This window comes from Sus scrofa, chromosome 13 (assembly GCF_000003025.6).
Source record: "Sus scrofa isolate TJ Tabasco breed Duroc chromosome 13, Sscrofa11.1, whole genome shotgun sequence".
NCBI lineage: Eukaryota > Metazoa > Chordata > Mammalia > Artiodactyla > Suidae > Sus > Sus scrofa.
The window spans coordinates 21,074,054-21,093,406 of record NC_010455.5 but is presented as its reverse complement, the minus strand read 5'-3'; the positions used below and the strand labels follow the sequence as shown (position 1 = coordinate 21,093,406).

The following is a 19,353-nucleotide window of genomic DNA, read 5'->3' as shown; positions in this document are numbered from 1 at the left end:
ATTCCTCTGTTTCATTTGATCTTTCCCCCGAGTAGGTGACTTTCCAGGGTGCGGGATCCCTTTCTCCTCCTCCGTTCCCTTTTGGGAGCGCCTGTCCAGCTCGGATTCACCTTCTCTCACTCTCCTCTTTTCTCTTGTTTTACCTAGTAATGTCACGAACTTCTTGCTGTTATTGGAGTTTAGCTTCTTGGCCAGCGATTGGTTGCTGTTCTGTGCGAGTCATTTATTCTGTAGATGTGCTTTTTTTGTTGTGTTTTTGGGAGGGGGGTGAGCGTGTCCCCCTACTCTTCCGCCATCTTGAGTCACCCTCTGATTTTTTTTTTTTTTTTGGCTGTGCTCTCAGCATGCAGAAGTACTCAGGGATCCAACCCATACCACAGCAGTGACCACACTGGATCCTTTAACCACTAGGCCACCAGGGAACTCCACTCATTATTTTTTCTTTCTTTTTATGGCCACACCTGAGGCATGTGGAAGTTCCCAGGCGAGGGGTCAAATTGGAGCTGCAGCTGCAAACCTATGCCACAGGCACAGCAACACCAGGTGGATCCTTAACCCACTGAGCAAGGCCAGGGATTGAACCCACATCCTCACAGACATTATATCAGGTTCTTAACCCATTAAGCCACAATGGGAACTCTATTTTTTATTTTTTTAAATGAGGGACTAGATAGTTGATGCCTGGTTTCATTACATATTGGGCATACTGAGTATGTTGCGATGGAGACTTGGAAGGCCACTCATGCTGTCCTCATTTTCAGCTTAGTCTTCATTTGTTTTGTTCTCACAGGTTATAGGAATTGTGCCTTGTGAAGAAGGTTAAAACAGAGAACTTACATACAGAAGTTTCTGTCTGAGAGGGGAACATATCGCTAAAGCTTTGCAGTGCATAAAATATAACTGCTAAGATTTAAAAGATCTAGAAATCATTTCTGACGTAGCCCAACAATGCTAATGGCAACCATAGCTCAGTGCCAAACCTTAGCTGTTATTGTGTTCATCTCTGGTTTCTGAACGAAGAGCCTTTTCATATCTAATCCACCCTACTTGTTGAGGCCCACAGATCTTTATGAACAATGGCTGAGATCATATTACCTTTCATTCAGAAATCTTCAGAAGCCTCTGGCTGCCCATCAATGCTCAATGGCTTTCAAGATCATGCCAACCAGCTCACTGTGCATTTCCATGTATTTGATCTCTCCCTTTCTTCTATGCATCACCTACCACTCCAACCAGTATAAATGGTAGTTTATGTTTTTCTGTGTTTTTTTCTTTTTCTTTCTCTAGGCATTGCTCCTGGCTAGGCTGAGGCTCATCCCTGCTTATGTCTGCAAGCCCAAATTCCATCTATTAAACATAGTTTAGGTCAAAAGCTGCATAAAAACCATAGTCAGAAGCTACCTGTCCCTTCTCCGAAATCATATTTTTATGTGTATTTTTTAAAAATAAGACCTATGGGAGTTCCCTGGTGGCCTAGTTCTTAAAGGATCTGGCATTGTCATTTCTGTGGCTCAAGTCACTGCTGTGGCCCAGGTTCAGTCCATGACATGGAAACTTCTGCATGCCACAGGCGCACACTCCTCCCCAAAAAAAGACCTGTGACTAAATTCTTATGTTTTAAATGATTTATGCACTGGTATCATTTATTCTGAAAACTCACAAACTTCCTAAAGGCAGAGGGTCCACATACTGAGGCATGAGGTCTTGAAATTAGTAAGTCACAATAAAAGCTTATTGAAAGAATAACTGCATAAATCACTTATTCTTTTGTACTCACATAGAGATGCGAAGGATCATTAACAATCCTTCACATAGAGATATCGATCGTTTAAGTCAACAGCTAAACAGTTATAGACTTAGTTTAATTTTAGATGTAAATACAAAATATCAAGTCCTTTGATTTTAGGAATTAAAAAGAAAAAACTGAGAAATATTGGCACCAAGGCTTACCTTCCAGATTACATATTGATGGAGGAAATAGTGCACACAAGGGGCAGTTACCAGAAGACGTCAGAGCTAGAAGTTAGGGTGGTGATATTATATTTATGTTTTGATATAGTATAATATAGTATCTATAGAAATAAAAGATTTGAACTCTTGTTTAAAGATTCTCTAATACATGTGGCTCATAATATTAGTCATTAGATATATTCTGTGAAAAAAGGATATTGTGTTCGAATATGTTTGAGGACCTAAGCAAATGATGCTTCTCTCTTGGCAATTAATCATCTATAGTGACATACTAAAGGTTTCTAGAAATCAGATAGCTTTTAAACATATTATTTAACCTTCATTAATCTTATCTCCCAATCATAATTGCCCTTGGAACAGTCAAGTTTCATCTAACAACTGTAAATATCTCAAGGAAAAAGTCTTTTAGAGAAAAATACTTTAGAAAACCTGTTCTAAGATATTACTTGGATTGCAAAACACAATAGATGTGTTCTAAATCCACCTTCAGGATGAGATATTTACAGTCCTTTCTGTTTGGTCTGTGAATGATCAAGTTGCTTGTGAGGGAAAGTTTCAGGGTACAGGTGATGATGGGCATGCACCTCTGTCCACTGGATGTACCTGTGTACACAGAATACAGGTAGCAGGAGGAAGGGAATGCAGAAGCATCCTATCACACACCAGCTGCTGGCAACAGTGGAAGCACTTACTAGATTGCAAAAACTGATTTTGCTGCAGCTTTCTTTCCCTTGATTGTATCTGCTTTGTCCTTCCAACCTTTCTTGTGAAGCTGCTGTGGTTCATATGTTCCTCAGTTATTTTGTTACAATGATTTATGATGTTATCTAAATCCTCCAACTACACTTATAATTAAATACGTAATTCCATTTCCATAATGTTACATAACACACTGTCTTATCCTACCTCACGTCCTGGGGAATGATATTAAAACAATAATATAATTATGGCTGAAATTCGCTGGTATCCTAGTTAGAACATTTAGTTCCAACTATCACAGAATTAACCAAATGTAAGATAAAACTTATGAGAATAAATCTATGGGCATTAAATTTATTTGTACTCTTATGTTGAATTATGCCACATAATTAGGATATAATCAAGTAGGCAGTAAAATACTGCTGAATGCATAAGTCACTTGTGTTCTCTTTTACACTCACATGGAGGCTCGTTAGGGATGCTGTGTTTGTGTATCTATATATTTGCTTATGTATGTATCCACAGATCGCTATAGAAGTTTATAGATTGAATAACATGTCATTTCAAAATGTGATTGTAATAAGATTTCAACCAATACAAAAAAAATTAAATGTTCTCTTGACAGTAAGTTAAATTCTGGGAATTTGTTTCACTGATAAAAATCACTCTCTACACAACCACCTCAAATATTCTAATGAAAAAAGCATAATATAAAATTATTAATGAGGTGGTACTGGATACAAACATTTAGAGAAAGTAAGGAAGAAGGCTCTGCTTGAAACAATAACCAAAGGGATTTGTGCAATCAAAGTCAAATATCCAAATATGAAAGAGTGTAACATATTTTGAGAAGAATGGCCAACAAGAAAGATCTATCTATGCTTAGCATGATATATGTTTCAAATTCATGGGAAAGAAGGCTGAATAATTTAGGAATCATTAAAGAAATGCTGAAATTTTCTCAGAATTATGTGAAAAGAAAATAAATATTCAGACTCATATTTGGATCCTTGAATTTGGGATTGCTGCCAAGATCAGAGGGCTGCATACAGAATATATTTCAAAAATGAACCTGTATTGTTCAGCCCCCTCTTTCTATTAAGGTGAGATATTAACTAGGCAAACACATTGCTTCTTCTCAGAGTAACTCTTGGTTTAATAGCTACCCAGCCTATTAGCTTAATGGCTCAATTAAAAAAAGGCAACATCCACTTTTTAGAACATTTTTCGTAGTTAGGGCTTACTTATGATGAAGAAATCAGTAGACTGAGATTTGGGGAAATGGGACAGACTTCACAAAGAATGAAGCTAATGAGAGTATGTATAAAATTCCCTGTTAAGGGAAAAAGAAAATGATAGTGTAAAATTAAGGGACAGTAATCTGGTAGGTAACGTTTTTGACTAGCTACTTAATTCTGTTTCCAACAACATGAACATGGAAAAATCTAATATAGAGAATGTGATAATATAAAAAACAATAGGGGTTATCCAGATATAATTTGCAAATTGTAATAATGGTTTTTAGGTGGAGAGTGTAAAACACAAAACTGTTGGTCATTGTACTGTCATAGCAAAGTGAAAGCTGTGGGGTTTTATTCCCCTGTTAAATACCTCCTGGAAGGGCCAAAGGTGATATTCAGAGTTCTAATGTTATTTTTCAAAGGTGGTCGTAAAGCAGTCTTACGTGCAGAATTATAGGGAGTTAAACATTTTGGGATTAGATAGGAACAGTCTCCTTTTAAATGTTTTGTGTGTGTGTGTGAAAGTTCTGAGTTTTGTAACCAAATTCTGGCTATATTTTGCCTTGTTTTAAATTATTCCAACAAACATTAGTACCTTTGAGTTACAACTCGCTGTCAGTACTAGGGGTACTTTATATTGTATGATTTGATATAATGGGTGAAATTAGACTGTGTCCCTTTTAATTTCCCACTAAACAAAGATAACCTTGTTTTCCAGGTATATGATGGGACTTGAATGGAGATGGAACAGGGTTTGGTATAGGGCTGCAGTCACCAAAGACAATCAGATTTTTCTAGTTGGTGAAGTATGGGCCTAAAAGTAAAAGCAAGGCATATATTTAAAAAATGTGGAGTCAGTGAATGGAGAGATGGATGTCACTTTATTTCCAAGACCCCTGTAGTATTACGATAAGAAACTACATTTGGTTAAGTGTTTGCCTACCAATGTGATGCCAGTTCATCTACAAATACCTGGAACCTCTTTTCTGTGCATTATTCTTGAATAGTGCTAAAAGGGGAATAACAATGACACATAAGCCAGAACATATTGGAACAGAGAGTGAAGCAAACTAGTGGTAAAAACATGACCTTCCTCCATAAGGTCAAATAGTTTTATTTTGATTAAACACTACAATACAGTATATATCCATTAAAAAAAGAAAACTCTATAGTTATATAAATTATTCCTTCCATTCATCAATTCTTTTCTTTACCATTACAGCTTTGGTACAATGTGATTTCAGTATATAATTTTTAAATACTTTTAGCATCACAAACTCAACACAAAGTACAAAACTAATAATCCAAATTAGGGATATTATCATCTACACAGTGGTATTCAGTGGTAGGAGAAAATCTTACCTTGATGAATTCATGTCACTAGCTAAGCTATAAAGGCATACCTAGCAGACATGACAAATATGCACCATTAACCAGCTAATGTGTGGATTAGTCTTTGTTTTTTTACAGAATACCAGCAGCAGTCATTTGGGTGTTGAGTGAATACCTAAGTCCTCAGTGAATCTTCCCACCTTGCTCTTCCCTTAAAGGCCATGAGTAATATCTGGAGAAATGTACCACAGGCAGAGCGCTCAGAACTTGACCTGCCACCCGGCATTGCTCATATTGGCACAGTTGGTCCTACAGCTGGCCGACATCACAGGGACAGTGCTGGAAGGGCAGTGAGGGCCAATCAGCCTAAGGTTGTTTTGAGGGGTAGGCGGTGTGACGTTACAGTACACAGGCATTCCAGTGGCTGGGAGGGACCCTTGGCCTGCCTGGTTAGGTAGCATGATTGGCTGTTGGTATGACTGCTGAGGGAGTCCTTGAGAACCCTGGGTCATCGGCACCTGTGGGGAGACACAAGACAGAGCCCTGCATGAAGAGGTTATTTTCGGGTATCCAGTGAGCTACAGTGGTGACACCAGAAACATCCAAGCTTTTGGGTCTGACCTAAGAGGTCACCCATTTCAGCTCTACCTTTTATTAGCTGTTTCACATTGGACAAGTCACTTAACCTCTCTGATTCCATTTGCACAATGACACCTACTTTGAAGTACCCCTGGAAGGATGGGGCAGATGCTGTACAGTGCTTGGGACATGTGAATGCTCAGAAGGGGTTAGTTCTGAGCCTCCTTCCTTCCCTTCTTCATGGCCCTCCAGGGAGTGCCATCTGGCCTCCCACTCTAGATTTCCCTCAGCTTTGGAAAGCCATGCTCCTGTGTTGGTTTTAGGCAAAGAATGTAGTCTGGAGCCACTGATAGTAGGGGCTTTTGTCCCAGGAACCTACCTCACTCTCAACCTGCAGCTTTACGGAACATCTAATATGGAGATGGAGGTAGAACCCAATGCAAGTGTGAATCAGGGCAGAAGGACGAGGATAGGTTCTCCAGGGCGAAGAGCACCTGGTGCAGCTAAATGTTAACGACTAATGTATTTCACTAACCCTCCACTCCCCCTCCCAGCATACTTCAGAATATACCTTCCAGAAGCAGGCATGTCATTTTTAAAATACTCAGTGTGGTTCTAGTCTGGAAAATGTCCAATAAATGCCCTTTAAATTATTCTGAGATATCATTTAAAAATCTAAGTTAGATTTGTGGTGAAATGAAGTTTCTTTGGGTGTGCACAAAAACAAATGAAAATTTGTCATGAGGACTTTCTCCTAATAAGTACGATTTCAATAGAATGCCCAAAGGTCTGCATGAATAGAACTTTAAAGAATTTTTTTCCCATGAATTGACAGTTTAAATGAACAGGACATTCAAAAGGCATGGTAGTTATAGAAACATACATTTCCCATTTTCTACTTGTCTATTATGATCTCAACTCAAAATCAGTCATCAACAATGGCTATGCCTAGCACCTACCACCCAGCCAACCACCTGATCTGGGGACAAACCCACAAGTCTGTACTTTGGCACGTTCCACTTCATAAACCACGATTTTCCAAATTACTGATATGCACCTGATAATTAGACATGGTTGGGTAGGAGACCATGACGCTTTGCACTGGAGTTCCCTGTTGGCTGCTCATCACACCCTGACTCTGAGGTGGCTGCTGCACCCCCATGAGGCTTTGGAACCCCTGTTGACCAGACAAGACCGGCTGGTAACCTGTGAAGAGAAATAACTTTTTGAACTAGTTGTGCCAAGAACAAAGATGATACTGTAGGGTTAAGAACACTTCTTCACAAGGCAACCTTCAGACATTTCAATCTCCCAGTCAGGAATGTTTATTTCCTAATAATGCCTGTTTTGCTTCTTAGAGTGGATAAGGGTATGACTCCCCCCAGCTCACTGATCTTTCCATCCTTAAGAGTGGTCCAGTGAGTAGTTTTGACATTGATAAATTCTTTAGGACACAAAGATGGCAACCTCTACTGGCACTGGGTGACTGCTTCAAATTAGCCTTTTCAGGTTTGTCTTTTGCTTTGGTTTCGATGATATTTGGAGAAGTCATAGATTATCAAGTTCTATGCTAATTCAGCTGATTCATTCTCTTACCCTCTCTCTTTTCTGCACTACTTCACTTCATATAGAGATCACCAAACAGCCTGTTAACTTGGGATGCGTTCTATTTTCCCCAGTGAACAAAATGATTCTTTATATGATTCAATGTTCATTGCCTTACACAAAAGGCTACAGCCAGTGAAATGTGTGTCATGGCTTTTATTCTGTTTCAATCACTAGCTCCCAAGAGAATGTTCTGGCAAAACACTCCCAGAAGTGACCATGCACATGTCATAGATAGTATACAATTCGGCATTTAAAGTATGTGTCTGGGGAGTTCCCATAGTGGCTCAGCAGTTAACAAACTCGACTAACATCCAGGAGGTTGTGGGTTTGACCCCTGGCCTCGCCCAGTGGGTTAAGGATCTGGTGTTGCCATGAGCTGTGGTGTAGGTCACAGACGCAGCTCAGATCCCGCATTGCTGTGGCTGTAGTGTAGGCCGGCAGCTACAGCTCCGATTGGACCCCTAGCCCAGGAACCTCCATGTGCCGTGGGTATGGCCCTAAAAAGATGAAAGACAAAAATAAATAAGTATGTATCTGGGAATTCCTGCTGTGGTGCGATGCGATTGATGGCGTCTTAGCACTGGGATACGGGTTCTATCCCGCCTGGTACAGTGGGTTAGGGATCCAAGCCAGCTGTGGCTTGGATCTGATTCCCTGGCCAGGAAGTCCATATGCTGCAGGGCAGCCAAAAAAGAAAAAAATAATTAAAAAAAAGAATGTATCTGTTTGTGACCTTCTGGATGGTTCAGCTGGTTGGATTTCTTTTTCTTTTTAAATGGACTAGAATTTACTTAACTATTCTAATCCCTAATATAGGATGTAATTTAAAATGCATTCTTAAAGGAAGGCTATGAACTGTCCGTACAAATATTGAGAAGAAAGATATGACTTAGGTAAAAATGACTTGGTGATAGAGAAATGAAACAGATTTGCTTCATCCTGGAAAGTAAGGTGCTTCCAGAGTTCATACTATTAACTACACTGAGTGCTTTGGAGTCAGTGGAACTGCTGTTTTCATACAAATCACTGAGAGAATCTTTAAAATCCTAGATTTTCTTAGCGTAAACACTGTTTTACAACCAGATTTTAAAAACTGAAAGGGTAAAAAATTCCTAATCAATGTGTGTTGTTTATAAATAAAAAATTTTGAGTGTATGTGAAAGTTTTAATTGAGGAAAGGTAAAAATAATATATATACTTTGCTGTCCTCTGCTATGCAAAAATGTATTTTCACTCCTCTTAGAAATATTGTGGAAACATGTCTTGCAAATAGGAGACAGCTTATTTCATCAGATGAGATGGAAACAAGGTCTGGTCAGTTTGGAACACCTAAGAGACCAAATGAGGGGATAAGCCAAGTTGGGAGGCCTAGACTGTGCCGGCCTTGGTAATGGGACAGGTGTGTAATCTGGAAAGTTATCCTTTGACCTTCTTATGTGTCCCCCTGCCTTTTTTTTGGCTGCACCCATGGCATGTGGAAGTTCCCTGCCTAGGGATCAACCCTGTGCCACAGCAGTGATAATACCAGGTCCTTAACCCACTAGGTCACCAGGGTACTCCTCTATCCCATTTTATTTTTTATTATTTGATTTTATATTCACATTACTACCCCTATTCCATTTTCATAGTGGGCTAAGTTATTTTCAATTCTTATAAAGACACCACATATTAAGAATCTAATTAAGGGTAACAGCCACCATCTCTCCAGTTACCCTGCATCCATGGCACACAGTCAAGCCTCCTTTCATATGCTCTGAGGGTCTATTTGATATTAATTACACCATCAAAGAGGGTTTGTACAATATGAAAAAATCAGCAGACTTGAGAACAAGAACTGTGACTTAAGGCCATATCATGGTCCTCTCTACCTCTCAGAATGCTTCCTATTGCAGGGAGAAATTTCTTATAGGATTAATTGCAAAAAACTGTTTTATATGATTTCCTATCATCTAGATCTACCACTCATTCATATACTCATTGGCCCTGAAAAAAACCAGTTGCTATTTTACTGTTATTATGACGTTGTTCCTAGCTGCATCAAATTCACTGAAGCAAGAATTGTGACATATGTAAGAAAATAACTTGGTAGAACTATAGAAAATTCATGACCAACAGCCTTGCTTACCATTTCCTAGTTCTAGAACAAAGAGCAGATAAGGTGAATGCATTCCCAAGTCCATGTCATGGTGAATATAATGGAACCGTACCTCTAGCTGATGATTCAAAGTACAGGTTGAAAATGAGAGAAATGTCTTTTAAGAATCTGACTTATATTTGGTCTTATGCTAAAAGCCCAGCTGGGTCTCAATGGCCCTGAATGCACACAGCTACTATGTAAACAAAAAGAGAGGAAAAGAGGGGAGGGAGGAGGACAGGTGAGGTGCAGTGACCTTGCATCTAAAGATGATGTATTTGCTTATTGAATCCTAACATCCTTTCACAGAGTCAGCTTTGAAATGACTCTGTTTTACAGAGTCTGTTCAAAAATAAATTGAGGTGGCCTATAAAAGATTCATTTATTATAGCAGCTCTAAACCAAAATTGGGGTGAGGGGAAAAAGTCTGATGATAACAGAGCTGATAGGATACAGAAAACAGAATGTCTCCGTAGGAAGAGAAAGCAACTCTCAAGTAACAGTTAAGGAGAGAAAAGGAGTGAGGAGGTCGGGCAGCCTCATCCCAGTAAAAGTGTGGGACCTGTGAGGGTGCAGTTCATCTTTGCTGAGTGCACAGATGCAGGACCATTGCAGTGTCTCCCTCCCCAGGCCTCCTCTGCCTGCTCACTTGTGAACTTTAATACCAAATACTATTTGTAGTTTGAGGGTAATTCATTAATATTCTGTGCATAGAAGTGGCCTACCAGCTCTGCAGTGGGGTTCCTACAGTAAACACACTTCCAATAAATCAAGATTTATGGGAGGAGTGAATAAGGCTGTACAATTTCAAAATGAAAACTTAGGTGTAAGGAAAGCCAAACTTATATTCATGAATGCCATTCATTTCTCAGTTTGCTCTCCAGGCAAGAAATTTACACCTGGGATGGTTTAATTGAAGGTACCCATTTCTTTAAATGATGTTGCAGAAGGTAGGTGGCAGAATGGTCTTTGAGACAGGAGGCTGTCTGGAGTGTGAATCTGACCTCCCATCCAGAAATAGACAGATAGAAATGTGATAGCAGTGACCTAAGAATGAACTAACAGGGTCTGCCTGGGACACAGCACAGCCGAAGGCAGAGATGGCAGTGCTGGTGGCAACTTGCTTATCTCATCTATTCACATGAGAAATGTTTTCCAGTTTGTCAATTCTTAGCTGTGAGATGATCAGTTTTTCATATTTATTGAGGATTAACAAGATAGAATGCATCTTACAAAACAGCAACAGCTACAGTATCTGCCCTGTAGGCTTGCTATGGAGATCATAAAGACATTAGCTATTTTTATTATTCCTTTTTCAGTCAAGGTTAGTTCAGTTTTCAAGTCACATGCATCTTTTATTTTCTAAAGGTAAAAAGGTTAGGAATGGACAAATGCCTCCTAGCAAATAAAAGAGTACACTCTACTAAGATTGAGGAGTTATAAAATTAAAAAAAACCCTGGCTCTTACAAATCTGAAAATTTAATATTGTTTCTACTGAAATATAGCAGTTACCAAATACTATTTGTAGTTTGAGGGTAATGCATTAATATTCTGTCACAGAAACATTTCTTGATGTAGAACACTTCTGAAAAATCAAATGTAAACTGATTAGGAGTTATAAATTGCAGGACTGTGACTGACATTATTTTAACTCTTTTGAATACATTATTACAGAATAATAATGTAATAATCATTTTAGAAATGAATGAAATGGCAAAGCTGTAACATGTATTTTCAGGATTTTGTTTCCTTGGCTGTTGTTATAAAAGTTGATGCTGAGAAAGGGGCATAGTTAAGAGGGCAAATATCTACAGAGCAAAATAACTGGGAAGCTAGATAGTTCTCATCACCTCCCCAAACCCACCCAAGCAGTGTAATTTTCCTGTTGTGTTTATTAAGTACTCTTAACATGGTATAATGTCTTTTTTAATTATTAAACTTAATAATCTGCTTAATATAAAATATCACTTAACTTAGATGAACCAGCATACACGTATTTCTACAGGTTTCTAAGGAAGCAGATACTTGATTCTGAATTCAAATTCTGTTGTTTTTTTGTACCTGGTTTTGAGAAGGAGTTTAGCTGTCGCATGGCTGGTGAAGAATATGAAAGCAAAAAATGCTTATCCAGGACTAGTTGTCCTTTGCTGAAGTTTTATAGTTCACACATTGTACCACCTTCTAATATGTGCCTGGTTGTTTCTTGGTTTCCTATCAGTTTCTCTACACTTTCATCTTAAAGATTTTCCATTATAACTGAGCTAACTAGCTCTATTTGTTGATCACTTACTCTGATCCAAACAGTAAATTAAGCATTCTTACTTTATTGTCACAAAAATCCTGGGAGGCAGGCAGTGTTATTACACTCCTTTTATAAAAGAGACAATAGTGATTTAGATTCAGACATCTGTTGAGGTCAGCCAGCTAGCAGGAGGGAAAGCCTGAATTTACATTACAGTTTTCTGACTTGGGCATCCCCTGCTTTTACTGCCTAAATTGTAGTACTATTTGTTATACATTCTCCTAAGTCTCATACCTCCACGTAATCCTCTTGGTGTGGCAGGTACTCAATGGCTATTCATCACATTAATTGTTTCCTTAATGGTTAAAACAATTAAGTAAGAAGACAAGGGTTAGCATCCACAGTCTGTTGAACATCTTGCTAGTAGCAAAGAAAGAAAGAAAATCAAAGGTAAAGCATAATTGCCCTGTCAAAATCAACTCAGACAACTCAGGAATGTTTTAAAGGTTTTTTTTTACTCAGATAATGGGACACCAAGAAAGTCAGGTTGAATGTGGGGTGAAGTGAGTCAAATGGATTCTAGTCCGTTCATTTACCTCATTAGTTTCTAATCAGCAGATACTATAGTTTTCAATTACTAGGACCATTTTAAATAATGGCTCTCCTCACCATCATTGAGGACTCTGTATATTTACTCTGGATTGTTTTCTCAAAATGCTCTGAAAATATAAGACAACAATATCTTATTTGCACATTAAATTTAATATCAGTTCTGTTATTTTAATGTTCCAGGCAACTGGCTGCCCTCAGGAAAAGTCACCTGGCCTTTGGAAACAAAAATCGTACTGATAGTATTTGAAAGATAAAAGTAGGTTAGAGAAAGAAGATATACAGAAACTTTGCAAAACAACCCAGACTATCAGCTTGGAAAAAATTAAGACTCCCCTAGGGCACCTGGAGGTGGCTGTACCTTGGGAATTTACAGACCGCTATCATAACGTTTCTGATTCTGTGAACACTGGATTTGTTCCCTGGTTTTACTTCATTCCAAAGGAACTGTCTGTAATTCAGGGGTCCTTTTTAGCTTCATCTACCTACAGCACCTTGGTGCCCAAGGTAGCCTTGAGTGAGGAGAATGGATATTTCCTATGATATTATGGAAACTCTATGGTTTCCTGAAAGAGAGGCGGATTCAAGGTAAAGGGTGCCCCCTACCCACCATCATGGAGCATGGAAGACGTCCTCAACAGTTCCACTGACATTGAGGCCTCCAGGAACCAGGGGGTCCTCAGACACTAAGGAGGGCATCTGATATCACTGGCCCTTACAGATGCTGTTCTACTCCAAATCCCAAGATGACTCCCAAGTGCGACAGCTTAGGTTAAGTGGGGTCAACATTTTACAGCATGCGTAAGTTCCTGAGCCAGAACCTATGTCATAGCAGTGATAATGCCAGGTCCTTAACCCACTGAACCACCAGGGAACTCCAAGTGTGGTCAACTTTGAAAAGCAAGCTGTGTATCTTTTGAAGCATCTTGCCTCTGTCAGTCTCCCGATTTATGTAAACTAAAATGCTACCTAGGATTTTTAAAATAAGAAAGCTGCATAGACTGGATTGGAAGAATTTATCTTCAAATATGTCTAAAAACAAAGATACAGGATAGAAATATCTAGCCTGGACATCATAATTAGATACTCTTTTGTTCTTATACATGAAGTAAAACAGCATAAAGCAGTCCAAAAAATTAAAATAGAGGAGTACAAAAAATGGCCCTTTTTTGGGGGGGTGCTGTTGAAGCCCATTATCAACATCTTTTCATCTTTGTGTAAATGTCTGCCTTCACGTTATTTACTGGCTGTCTCTGCATCCATCCTCCTCTCCCTCACCATTTGTTAGTCAGTGGTTTTAATTCCGTAGGAACAAGAGGCAGACTGAGCAGGGAGAGGCTGCCAGAGAACGGAGGGGATGCAGCACGCATCCCAGGGAAGTCTGTCCATCCTGATGGACTTGAGGAGAGCTGCGACAAGCCGTTAAGTGGAATGATGCTTCCTGAAGTAGTTGTTTTTCTCCTACTTGCTCATGAGCCTTCAGACAGCACAGAGAGTAATTCCTAAAACCATCTTTACCATCTCCTGAGAATGTCCACATGTGGGTCATTGTCTAGTGGCAGTCCACATCACAGGCATCATCTTATTACTGCAAGCTGAGGGCCCTTTTCACTGCAGTTACAGCACCCTGATCCACGGTATCGCAACTACAAAGCTGCTTTTCTTTCTTTCTCTCTCCTTCTCTCCCTCTCCTTCTCTTTCTTTTCTTTACTCTCTCTCTTTCTTTCTTTATCAGGGCAAACATGAGAGACATTGTTAAATGACTACAGGAATGGCTCATGCACAGAATTTCAATGAATGCCTCTGAGGGAAGCTGGCACTGAATTCCATTTTAAATGGAAGAGGCTGTCATATTATTGAAGTAATTCTCTGAACTTTCCTGGCCCAGAGTGCTGTGCTGACAGCCAGAGCGCTTCCACAACCCAGAGGGAGAAAAACTGCATGAAAGACTCACAAACGTTGTACTTTCTTAATGAGGCCGGGCGGCTTAGAAGAAAACGTGGCATTCTTGCATTTCTGCACCTCTACCAGTGTTAAATTATGAACACATTGACACCAGGCTGGGTGGCAGCAAATTGTTGCTCCAGCAGCTTGGAGGAGTTCTTTTCTCAGACTAAGCTTGGGGCAAAGTCAAGACAGAGATGGCTCTAATAATTTCCCACAGTAGCATTCTCTCTGGTGGACATTTTCATTGATGAATTGCTTTTGGTCAGCTGGCTAGAACAGAACGATCATGAGGTCAAAAGTCAATGACATGGTGAACACATTACTGTTACTGTCACATAGCTACAGGCTGTATCCTAATCCTGGCCAACTATTTTGAAAGTAAGTTCTATGGTCATAGATTCATCCTATAGAAACCTACACCAAAATAGAAAAAAATTACCACAAAACACCTACTTAAGTGTGCTGTTTATATTGATGTTATACATGTTTTTCCCAATAGTCAAAGATAACTATTTTTTTTTCAATTCTAGACTGGTAAGATTCTCACATAAACTTTATTCTAGTGGTAGATTTAACAATAATATTGTTCCAGTGGTAGAGTCTGCTGGGAGGTAACAGTAATAATCCAGTAGAAACAGTAAAGACAGGAACTAAGGCAGAGATGGTAGATTAGAGAGATGGGACACACCAGGGAGATGCACAGCAAGGGAACTGTCAGAAACTGGCATCTAGTAGTTTCAGTGATGTCACATGTCAGATGGACATGAGCTTGGATTAACTAACTGAACCATTATCATGAATGTCAGTTGTTCACTGGAAAATGAACCCTCGGATCCACAAAAGCCCTGATTTGTAGTTCTTGCTGATTTCCCTGGTGTAACTATTCTCACCATGGCCAATTTTAAACTGAAAATGGCTTAAGATTTAGCTGGCAAAATTTCTAATGTTCTGAATGTGCTCTTGTGGGCCAGAGCAAGAGAGCTCTGGGACACCACTGACCTGGGTTCTCTAGGTCAAGAATCAATTTTCAGTTCATTTAAATTTTGTTCCTTTTATCCTTCCTTCTTCAAACCTATTTATCATTTGTTGACATTTCTTTTGACTATGAGAGGCATAGGATTTTATGTATGTGAAGAAGACAAGCACTGAGACACTGGGATGTACACTGGATTATACACTGGGCTGAACTCCAGATGTAGACTGTACAAAGGACTGTATGTACACTGGCATGTACACTGGCATATATATTGTACATGGGATGTACACCAGATGTACACTGTACACTGGACGTACACTGGATATACACTGGCATGTACACTGTCCATGGGATGTATACTGGATGTAAACTGTACAAAGGACTGATGAGCACTGGACTGTACACCAGATGTACACTGGGATGCACACCAGATGTACATTGTACACTGGACTGTACACTGGATATACACTCAGATATACACTGTTGTAGACAGTACACTGGGATGTACACCAGATGTACACTGTAAAAAGGACCATATATACACTGGACTGTACACCAGATGTAGACTTTAATGTACACTGTACTGTGTACCTTGATATACACTGTACTGTAGACCAGATACACACGTGTACACTGTACACTAAACTGTACACCGTACACTAGGATTTACACTATACAAAGGACTGTACACTGGGATGTACACTAGATGTACACTGGATATACACTGGGGGGTTACACTGGATGTACACTGTACACTGGATTTGTGTACTGAACACTGGAGGTACACCAGATGTACACTGTACAAAGGGTTGTATGTTCACTGGGATGTGCATCGTACACGACTACACACCAGATATACACTGGAGGTACACTATATATACACTGGGATGTACACCAGATGTACACTGGACTGGCCACAGGGATTAGCCCTGCGATGGACCACTGTGTACTAGATGTGTGCCAGATGTGCCCCAGATGTGTGCACTGTATACCAGATGAGCACTGGACTGTCCAAAAGATGTACCTGGGGTACACAATGGGCTGTACGCTGGGATGACCACAGGCCAGAAGAAACTGAAACAAGCACCAGCATGATGTTCTCTGTTACACTGTGGACACAAATCCTTTGAACATACATATATGCAAAATGCCAAACATTAGAGGTTTCAGAATTTTGTTTCTTCTGATTTTTCCTTGAGGTCCAGGTAGATATCATCAGTCAGTGCTAAATTTCAAAATGCCAGAAAAGTTTAAAGATCAACTGGCTTAGATTTTACTACAACCCAAGCATGATTGATTCTAAATTATATAATGTATAGATCAAAAGGAGAAAAAAAAAAAAACTCAAACCTCACAACTGAACTCACAATAAATGTATGTATTCTATCCATAACTACTGCTTTCCAAGGAGAAAACCTGGGGATAAACATCTGTGAGTTCTCATCAGAGTTCAAAGAACTTCTGAGTCCCTTGTTATTCTGTCTCTTCATCACTATTCCAACAGATGGCCCCAAATTAAGCTGCTGGGCACCAGATGATGTCACAACTCTAAGCAACAGTAAAGAGATAGTTTCTGATCATCTACATGATCAACCTGTGCTCCCTGTTAACAGTAATAAAAACAATCTTTAATCTCACCATGTGAAGAACTGTTACTTAAAAGTGTTACTTTTATCTGGGTTGAGATGACAATCTACAGGCTTGTCTACATGAATGCCGATGTGCTTATCTTTTCAGCTGGAATCAGAGGACATGGTCCACACTTAAATTCTATTTCATAAAAATTAAAGTGAAATTGAAGGACAAATGGTCTAAGGTGAAGACTCTTTCTTTTTGACCACCCCTGTAGGGCAGGCTATCTCCACCATGACAAAGCAGTTTCATTGTCTTAATGGCCTGCTGCAGGGTAGGAAGAGAAATGATTCAGAGCATTCACTTGTTAACTTCTCCCTTCCACTCAATGCCAGTAAGAGCAATATATTTCAGCATGGTTAAATGCTTTATAAACATTCAAATAGAACATGAGCATTTTAAGAGAGCCATAACCTTTCCTGCCTCCTGTCTTCAATGTAATGAGATGCTGCAAACACACTGGGTCTAAAAGAACCAGCTGAGGCCTCAACATCTGTCCTTGGCAGGACAGCAGGCTATGCTGAGAATGTGCTAACCAGGCCCACCCTTCCCAGCGAGGTTTGCATGCTGCCTTCTCAGACCTTTGGATTCTCAAGGTTTGCCACTCAGTCCTTCCTCATCATCTTGTCTCCACCTCTGAGCGCCTGCTTCCCCGACCAGCTGGAACTCTTTCCTCTGGTCAATGGTTCTCAACATTTTTCTGTCTTGGAAGAATTTGGTTCAAGTGACCAACTGAAAACACAGATTGCTGGTCTCCAACCCCCAGAGGTTCTGATTCAGTAGGTTTTTTTTGGGGGGGGGGCACTGAGAATGTGCCTTCCTGACAAGTTCCCAGGGGATGCTGATGCTGGTTTGGGAACCACGCTTTGAGAACTGCTGCTGGACATTGGCTTTCCATAAATACTTCTGCACTGAATTCCTATATTTAACCCACTTACTTTTCCCCTCATAGAGTGGGGGATGGGACCTAGCACATCACACCCTGTGGAGGGCCATCTCTCATCTCTGACTTTATTTTCCTTATCTGTAGAAGGGGGACCATCCTGTTCTCAAGGGATGTTAGGTTGGACCAAGGTCCTTTTGTAAGACACATTCCAGGGACTGAGCACCTCACAAGGACCATGACTGTGACTGTCCTTCCCCTGCTCTCTGCACCTTCTACCTTGTATGAACTTGAATTAAATTTCATTATTTATTTAGGTCTGTTCCCAGCTAGTAATCCTTTGGAAAAATAAGCATATCTTATACATCTGGGCCTGGCCCCATATTCTACCCTTAGTGCCTCAAGAACATTTATCAATGATGTTGATAAAAAAATGCCCACACCTCATTCACCCTAGATGAATCTTACAGTGCCACATCATAGAAAATAAGCCAACAAACAAAGCCTGAAGGAAAAGAATGAAGAAACAATGTTTCACTTCTGCCTGCTACTGCTGAGATAGGTGCACAGATAGGTCTGAAAACGGGAAGGAGGAGGAAACATGGGAAGGAGCTGAAAAAGGGAGTGGAGGAGGGCAGGAAAATGCATCTGAAACAATGTTGGGCATTCTCAGACCTATCTCTTAGCACCTGGTGAGGCATCTGGGGAATCAAACCAGATTTCTGTAGCATCGTGTCTGTTGGACACAATTGTGTTTGCTAACCCATGCTTATGCTTCCCCTGACTGTGCATCTTTTTTAAAATAATTTTTATTTTTTCCATTATAGTTGGTTTACAGTGTTCTGTCAATTTCTACTATACAGCAAAATGACCTGGTCACACATGCATATATACTTTCTTTTTCTCACATTATGCTCACATCGTGCTCTATCATAAGTGACTAGATATAGTTCCCAGTGCTCTACAGCGGGTGTGTATCTGTCTTGATTTGGCCTAACAACAACAACAACAACAACAACAACAAAAGCAAGAAACCTGGACCTCACTCACCCTCCCTCAGAGAGCATACTGCTGGAATCCCTGGCTTTTCTAAATCTCTTTTCCACCTTCCATATCCCCTACTTCACTCCCGCAGTCTTTAAGGCTGGCTGTTGACAATGGATATGGCCATCTCCTGGTCCCACAGGCTCTGGGTGAGGAAACTGCAGTTGAAAGGGCTAAGAAGCCACCTGCACAGGATCACACACAAAGTTTCTCATAAACTCGGGACTAAATCCTATTTTCCTGTTAGTCACTTTGCCAGCATACAAGCCATAGTACCTCCTTCATAGTCCAATATGACAGTCTGGATTGCAAGGCATATCATTGTTTCCTAGTCACCTATGTGCCGGCTCTGTTGCTGCTGTCATGTCATTACTAAGAGTTTGGAGAATCTATCTCATGTATGTGAACTGGAGCTCTCCAAGTTTGTTTCCATTAGCTACCAGCAGACTTTTCTA

At 40.0% G+C, this 19,353-nt stretch overlaps 1 protein-coding gene across 1 annotated transcript in view; it reads right to left on the bottom strand.

The window, feature by feature from the left end:
- Positions 4,983-19,353, bottom strand: part of ARPP21 (cAMP regulated phosphoprotein 21) — a 133,011-nt gene continuing 118,640 nt past the window's right edge. Inside the window, 2 exon segments of the mRNA XM_005669338.3 lie at positions 4,983-5,761; positions 6,880-7,028. Coding sequence (XP_005669395.2) covers positions 5,504-5,761; positions 6,880-7,028 — 407 coding nt within the window. The 3' untranslated portion in view covers positions 4,983-5,503.